Raw genomic sequence first — 8379 nt, forward strand, 5'->3', positions numbered from 1 at the left:
CTTTATCCCTGGAAAATAACCCAGGATACAAGCCCAGCTGAAGCAATGGTATAAAAGTACCAGAGCATTCTTTGACCTTCCCAACCCTGGGGGAAAGGGCCTGGCCCCAGAACCCCTCCCCCAGTCTACACTAGACAGGCAGGTCCAGGTTCTCCAAATGGGGCAGGGACACTCCCAGGGACATTCCCAAAAGTCTTGAGGGATTCAGACTGGGCCTCGCTCCCAACCCAGCTGCCACCCCCATCATCCCACCTGCCTCCACAGCCTACCTAACCACACTCCTCGGCCCCCCTTTTCATTAATTGTTTAAATCAAAATCATTTATGGAGCTCCCGCTACCTGCCAGACTCAGGGCTGAGCAAGAGGAATTCCCACCCAGAACCCAGACTCCTTTCCCTTGGGTCTCGCCCCTTTCCTCCCTCTGTGTGTTCTCTTCCTCGGAGGCTCTGCCCCTAATTCAGTAGCCCTTGGGGTCCTCCTGTGGGAGGTCCGCTGGCACGCTGGGCCCTGCACTGAGGGGAGCTGAGGGGAGCCTCCCAGGCCAACCTCTCACCCGCCTTGCTGCCCCCTACTGTTCCCACTAAAAAGACCTCTCACTGCCCCCAAGACACTCACACCTTTGGAAGGCCCTTTCCGGAGTCGTTCTCAATCCTTCAGTCCTTGGAGATGATGGTGAGAATCCGACTCCCGCCCCCGCCCTCCCCCGCCCCCTGCTGTCTGGTCTATAGACCCCAACCGTCACACTTCAGTTGCTATTCTAAACACCCCCCTCCTCAGGGTTGGGTACAAAATTTACAGACTAAATGATAAAGCAAAGCCTAAAGGGCTCCAGGCCCCCATGATCCCCCAATCCCTTAATCTCCCCACTATCTAGTTCTCCCAGGGCTGTGGCTCCAGCTCTCCAAGGGAGAGCGTAGGGAAGGGGGAGGAAAGAGCTGACCCGCCCCCTCTTATCAGGGTCATCTCGGAGTTTACTCAGTAGTTAAACCTGTCTCTCAGGTTCCCAGCTCCCCCTCAGCAGGACACCGGAACACAGGGCAGGATGGGGGTGGGGGACCATTTCCCCTCCTTCAGGACCCCCCTCTGCTGAGCTCCTTTACTCCACTCGCCTTCTCATCTGTCTTTGTTCCGGCCTCTCACCGGGACCCTTCCTGTTCCTCCTACTCCAGGGACCGGCCTCACCATCGCCCATCCCACCACCACCCCAGAGCCCCAGTGCTGGGAACCTGGGGGCCCGAAACTCCCCCCTCACACCCCCTCCCCAGCTCTCCCAGAGGCTCTCAGAAGAGTGAAAAGGCCCTGAATCACAGAGGAATCTGGATGTGGTGGAAAAGGGCAGCTGGTGCTGGAAACCTGAGGTCTGTATTTGCCCCGGTGCTGCAAGAGGTCAGGAATGTGGCCACTAACATCAGCTATGGGAGATAAGACCTGGCTGGCAGCTCTCCTCCTCCAGTCCCAGACAGTGCCTCCCTCCCCAGGCCCCAAAATGTCCCAAGCAGTTGGAGTGGGGCAGGAGTCAGAGAAAGACCTGGAAAGGAGTTTAGATAAGAATCCTTAGATCTGGGCCTGATCCCTGTTGGAATTCAAAGTCCCCTAGGGGTGTTAAGTGACTTAGAAAGAGTCCTTGTATCATGCAGACATCTTTACAATTACACTGACCCCCTCACAGCTGCCCTCCTGGAGATTTACTCCCCAGTAAGTAATTAGCACTTGTTCAGTGAATAAATGAGTAATAATTAACATTCATATCAATTACCACCCAAGGAGATAGACTGGACAGGCTTTCTTCTCCTTTTACCAGTGAAGAAACTGAAATGCAGAATTAAGTGACTTCCCCAAGGTCACACAGCTGGCAAAGCCCACAGATTGTCTGACTTCAAGTTTAGCAAAACCAGCAAAGGCAATACATCACATCTGTAACCTCTACACCTTATTGTGCAATTCTGCACAACATGACAATCCTGGAACTTCATGGGGGAATGTGAAGGTGAAAGCAGGAGAAACCCCTTTGACTGACGGGCACTTCTAAGCTCCCAGAAATCCTCCATGCAAAACTAGTGGGCATTCATTTGTATGCTAATTTGCATCCCATTTGCCTTTTGACCTTCAGCAGGCCCTGACCCTCCCCTGGCCAGCTCCCACCCTGACCTGCTCCTAGCCAGCTCCCTTTGGGTGCTGAGGGGCTTTCCTCACCAGAAGGTGCCAGGCCTGGGATGATCCAGGGCCAAGCCCCTCATCTGAGCAGTGCCTCCCCTCTGTCTGGTCCGTTGACCTAGCTACTCCTGTGGCCCCTCCTCTTCCCATTCCTCCTCTCCCATCTGCCTTCACCTCTTCAGTTCAGATGGCAGCTCGATAAGAATCGATAGATCCTCCCCAGAGCAAAGAGCACAGACAGGTGTGTAATGCCAGGCCCTGCCAGACAAATGAGCTGCTGGTGGCAACAGACTTGAACGCCCAGTACCTCAGGATTCCTCCAGCTCATTCAGCAGAGGGTCACCATCCAGCTTCAGGGGTGAAGGGAGCAGGGGGAACTTCCCTACGTCCATCCTTCTCACCCATATCCTGACATAAGCTTCCTGGAGGAGGCAGCCCCTGGGGACAGGCTTGGGATCCAGAGAGCCTTTGGAGGAGAGGCAGGGGAAGGAGGGGGCCTGTCGAACAGTCCTAGTAAGGAGGGAGAAAGGGCTGGCCACCAGTGCTGAGTCTCAGCCAGAATGTTTGGAGGTGTGCATGTCTGTCCTCTCAGGCCCCATAACAAATGGGACACATGACAGTCTCCATGAGGGATTATTGGTCTCTTTCCACTGCTGCTCTCCCAGCAACTAGAACAGGGCCTGATGCACAGTAGGTGCCCAACCAATATTTGTCGAACTGTAAGTGCTCAGAAATATTTGTTTACCCAGGGTGTGGGTGAGGCTGATACGCAGGTGTGTCGAGGTGAGGACTCCTGTTCAAACCACAGAGTGCTCGAGGAAGGCCAGGCCTCAGCGGCAGTGGGCTGAGGGATGGGGAGGGAGTGGGAAGGTTCAGAGTGAACGTAATTGGTGAGTAAGCGTTTCTGTGGGTAATTGACGATACACGTGCATAGGATAGGGGCTGAGTGTGTGCTAGGGAACAAGTGCAGGAGGTCACGATTGGGAACCAAGTGTGTGGGGCGGTCGAGTGTAAACCAGCAGACTTAAGGCTCAGAATCGCGTTTCTCTTCCTCTTCTCCAGCCCCCAACTTTTCTTCCCCAGGACTCCTAGGGTTCCGAGATTCCCCAAGATGCCCGCTGCAGGTGGGAACTTGGGCTGCAGCTGAGGACAACGACGGAGACTCACACCCGACCCCAACACTCATCCCCCAAATTCTCAACCAGGCCTGTACCTCCCCTACCTGGGGGGGGGGGTACCATGACGTCATTTCCTGCCCTGAAGTCCCAGCTGCCAGAGCCAACTTCACCTGCTGCCCACGGCTGTCCCGGCCCCACTCACTCACCGCCACCCTGGGGGCTGGAGGGTGACCTTAGCAGGACGGTGCTGAGGGGGCGGGGAAAGGCTGGAGAGGGTCAGGAACCTGAGGCGCGGAGTCCCCGCGGTCCACCTGTGGCGCAGGCTTCCGCGCTTCCGCGGCGACTCTGGTGGCGGAGGCGGGGCCTGTCGGGGGGCGGGTTCCCACCCACCCCCTCCCTGAGAGCTATAACTTGAGTTGCGGACCTCACACTCTCCCCGGCCCAGCACCTGAGTCCTGGCCTCGCTCTTTCCTCGCGGAACAAACATGAGCTTCAGCGCCCAGTCCACCTTCTCCAGCTACCGGTCCCTGGGCTCCGCGCAGTCACCTGGCCACGGGGTCCGACCGGTCAGCAGCGCTGCCAGCGTCTATGCAGGCGCCGGGGGCTCGGGCTCCCGGATCTCCGTGTCCCGCTCCACCAGCGTCCGGGGCGGCTGGGGGTCCGGGAACCTGGGCGCCGGGATGACCGGGGGTCTGGTAGGTGTAGGGGGCATCCAGGGCGAGAAGGAGACCATGCAAGACCTGAATGACCGCCTGGCCTCCTACCTGGAGAATGTGAGGAGCCTGGAGGCCGATAATAGGAGACTGGAGAGCAAAATCCGGGAACACCTGGAGAAGAAGGGACCCCAGGTCAGAGACTGGGGGCACTACTTGAAGACCATCGAGGACCTGAGGCTTCAGGTAAGGGGGCATGGAGGGAGCAGCCCCAACTCCCAGCCACGTTTGACCCTCCAGTTATCCACTCCCCTCTTCCTCTCCCTCCCCCAAGGATAGGAATTTTAGTAGGGTGGGGTGCACGCACTCCTTCCCCTTGTCTATCTCCCACCCCGCCCCCAACTCCACCCGCAGAAGGTTAGGAATGCCCCTAATTTCCATAGACATCGCCCCTGGTCACAGGGACCCCAAGGGTGGTGTATGGGCACAGGAGGGCGCCCTTCCCCAGGACAGAGTGGGAAGAGGAGGGGGGAGCTTCGCAGAGGAGTGGACAGCATAGAGGGAAGTGAAACAAGGCTCAATAAAGAGGGCCCAGACACTCTGGCTTCTGGTGGAGAGGGGACAATTGGAGGGGTTAAGCAGATGTGGCTATAAGGCTGAGTCATCTGGGAGTAAAGAGGAGGCCCACAGGTGGGGCGGGGGTATGCGGAGCAGGTGCACTAGGAAAAATGCTGGGAGAGGGCCAGGGAGAGGGCGGTTTAGCAACTGCTCACTTCCGGGCTGGCCAGCCAGCAGAGGCCTAGAAGGAAGGGCAGCAGGAGACTGGGAACGCTGGGATTTGAGACTCCAGGAAAGGAGGGAACAGTGTGAGGGGGCACAGGTAGAAGGGGATAGGTATACAAGGAAAGCCTCTGGTTATTCCAAGGACTAGGAAGGGCTTTTCGCTGAGACACATGACACCCTCCACACACTCAGCCCACCCCATCACTGACTTCCCATTCATGGAGCGACCTCTCTCTACAATCCCCCCAGATTTTTGCAAGTTCTGTGGACAATGCCCGCATCGTTCTGCAGATCGATAATGCCCGTCTTGCTGCTGATGACTTCAGAGTCAAGTAAGGCTGGGGGCTAGGAAGCTGGGGTCCGTTAGGGGGATCTTGTTCAGCTGTGGGTAGAGCTGGGTGGATGAGAGTGAGGCTCCATCAGTTTATTCTTCACGTAACCCAGTGTAAGAACACTGTCCCCCAAGTGCCAGGAACAGTGCTCAGAGGATTACTGCCTGATTTGTGAATCAGGTGGCTGGTTTGCAGTGGGCATGGGGCTGCTCTTAGTAGGTGGCATGGGTTGAGAAGGTTCAGGATCAGAGACAGGGCCCTTCCAATCACCTCTGCTCCCACAGGTATGAGACAGAGCTGGCCATGCGCCAGTCTGTGGAGAATGACATCCACGGGCTCCGCAAGGTCATTGATGACACCAATGTCACCCGGCTGCAGCTGGAGACTGAGATCGAGGCTCTCAAGGAGGAGCTGCTGTTCATGAAGAAGAACCACGAGGAGGCAAGCAGGGGACCCTGGCCAAGCCAGGAACCAAGGGACCAAGATGAGTCTGGGCCGGGGACTAGACGGAGCAGGCCGCCTGCAAGCCGCCTTGCAGGGGAGTTTAGAACTACCAGCCTGAGTGCTTCTTCATCAGAATGTTGCCACGCTCGGTGGGTCGCCTGAATTAGAGTGTGATGAGGTCAAAAGGCCATGGGTGAGAGGATGAGATGAGGACCACAGTGGAAACAGCTAGCAGCAGAAGTGAGACCTGATGGAGGAGGTGAGGGAGGAAGGTACAAGGAGCAGGTTTGTAGATGGAGGGACAGGGTGAAGGGAGGAGAGAGAAACCACCACCTGTGAGTGACAAGCATGGCGTTGACAGCTGGCATTTTAGCCATCTGGAGTAGAAGGCGCAGAACTGGCAACGCCCAGAGAGCAAAGTCAAGAGATTCCCCTGTTCTGTTCTCCAACTGATCCCGTAGGCTTCCTGGAAGAGGCAGTCACAGGTGAAGAGGCTTCCTGGAGCTCTGACCCTGAGCACCTCCTCACTTTTGTCCCTTTCTCCTTTAGGAAGTAAAGGGTCTACAAAACCAGATTGCCAACTCTGGGTTGACCGTGGAGTTGGATGCCCCCAAAGCTCAGGACCTCGGCAAGATCATGGCAGACATCCGGGCCCAGTATGACGAGCTGGCTCAGAAGAACCGAGAGGAGCTGGACAAGTACTGGTCCCAGCAGGTACACGAGGGAGAGGGATGGATGCCAGGCTAAGCACAAGAGGCACGAGGGTGCGGGAGGGAGGCCGACAGAGAAGGAGGGACCTGAGGACTATATCCCCCCCGCAGATTGAGGAGAGCACCACAGTGGTCACCTCGAAGACCGCTGAGATAGGAGCTGCTGAGATGACACTCACGGAACTGAGACGCACTCTCCAGTCCCTGGAGATCGACCTGGACTCCATGAGAAATCTGGTGAGAGCCCTCAATGCCTTTCGCTCAGAAAGAGTTGTTTCTCTCTGTATTTCCCACCGCTTCTACTCACTACCCTAGTACCTGGCAAACAGTAGGCACTCAAAGTTTCAAAGAGGGCTGAAAGCTGCAGAGACTCTCCCTCCACCCTGTCTCACCCGACCCTCTCCCTATGCCCCTGCAGAAGGCCAGCCTGGAGAACAGCCTGAGGGAAGTGGAGGCCCGCTATGCCATGCAGATGGAGCAGCTCAATGGTGTCCTCCTGCACCTGGAGTCGGAGCTGGCCGAGACCCGGGCGGAGGGGCAACGCCAGACCCAGGAGTACGAGGCCCTGCTGAACATCAAGGTCAAGCTAGAGGCTGAGATCAACACCTACCGCCGCCTCCTGGAAGATGGGGAGGACTTCAGGTGAGTGGGGCTCTCCTCCTACCTGTATAAGCTGGGGTCAAGCTACCACTTCTCCCCAAAGCCTGAGCTTTTGTAAACCCCCCATGTGCCTGTTCATTGGTACCCACTGAGCACTGCGCCGGTGCTCTGCGCGTGCCCCGAGAAGAGAATAGACTAAATATTGCTCCTAGCCGTTCTTGGAGCACAGGTGGAATTTGGCCTTCAGTTTTCGTTTTATGGAGGAAGCAGTGAAGGGGCACTGGGACATGCAGGCGGGGATCGGGAGCCTTCTTTTCTCCACTTTCCTTGTTTCTCTTTTCTCTGCGGTGCTGTTTATAACTGGGGCTTTGTCTTCTGTTAGTCTTGCTGACGCCGTGGACAGCTGCAACTCCATGCAAACCATCCAGAAGACCACCACCCTGAAGTTCGTGGACGGCAAAGTGGTGTCTGAGACCTCAGACACCAAAGTTCTGAGGCATTGAGTCAGCAGAAGCAGGGTGCCCTGGGGAGCAAGAGGCCAATAAAAGTTGAGACATTACTGCACATCACTTTGTGTCTTCCGTGGCTCATTTCCTACTGCGAGCGTACGAATGCCCTGACTCCATAGTCCTATCCCTCTGATCAGGCAGAAATTGCCTCTGAGCCCAGAGGTTTCATACGGGTTGGGGAGTGGGCAGAAGAAGGGTCTGGTCACCTTCTCAGAGAAAAAGAAGGGAGCCAGTAGATAGGATGGGCCAATGGCAGTGGGGAAAATTACAATAGAATTGTGAATCTTAACCTTAAAGAAAACTGATCATAAAGCCCCCCACCTGACAGGTGCTCCTTAGTAGAAATCTGAGCCTGAGAGGGAAGTGGAGCCAAGGACAGAGGGCAAAGGAAAGGGGAAGAGGCGAGACCAGAGCACAACTGGCCCTCCCCATCCCTGTCACCCTGCATCCACGACCCACGGCCCACTGCTTCTCCCCACACACCCTTCCTACACTCAGCCCCAAATCAGTGGTCCCCTATGCTCTGCTCATTCACTTAATTGAGAATGGGATATGATTTTTAAGAGTCCTAGAGGTCTGGCTAGAATTGGAGTAAATGCAATCATGGCAGGTGAAGGACTAGTCTACACCAGTGGTTCCCATCTAAGTAAGTGGTCCCCTTCAGTAACCACCCAATTGGGTAATAATGAACACTTCCAGTTCTGTGCTTGTGTGTGTGTGTGTGTGTGTGTGTGTGTGTGTGTGTGTGTGTGTGTGTAAGTGGTTTTCTTGTAAATAATTGCAGTAATAATTATTATCCTGTTAATTGCTACTATGCATTGAAAGTTTGCTTCTTACTTGGTCCTTGGCCAGGTTATTTCATGTAATGCTCATGATCATCCTGATGGAGTAGGTATTATCTCATTTTTTTTTACATTATATAGACATTTTATTTATTTATTTATTTATTTATTTGCGGTACGCGGGCCTCTCACTGTTGTGGCCTCTCCCGCTGCGAAGCACAGGCTCCGGACGCACAGGCTCAGCGGCCATGGTTCACGGGCCCAGCTGCTCCGTGGCACATGGGATCCTCCCGG

At 55.6% G+C, this 8379-nt stretch overlaps 1 protein-coding gene across 1 annotated transcript; it reads left to right on the forward strand.

Moving 5' to 3' along the window:
* Positions 1-3680: 3680 nt before the first annotated feature.
* On the forward strand, positions 3681-7363 carry KRT18 (keratin 18). The gene is made up of 7 exons (XM_060024825.1): positions 3681-4171; positions 4958-5040; positions 5325-5481; positions 6034-6198; positions 6306-6431; positions 6613-6836; positions 7177-7363. The coding sequence occupies exons 1-7, from the start codon at positions 3758-3760 to the stop codon at positions 7295-7297; spliced, it is 1290 nt and encodes a 429-aa protein (XP_059880808.1). The 5' UTR covers positions 3681-3757; the 3' UTR covers positions 7298-7363.
* Positions 7364-8379: the final 1016 nt, after the last annotated feature.

This window comes from Delphinus delphis, chromosome 11 (genome assembly GCF_949987515.2).
Source record: "Delphinus delphis chromosome 11, mDelDel1.2, whole genome shotgun sequence".
Taxonomy (NCBI): domain Eukaryota; kingdom Metazoa; phylum Chordata; class Mammalia; order Artiodactyla; family Delphinidae; genus Delphinus; species Delphinus delphis.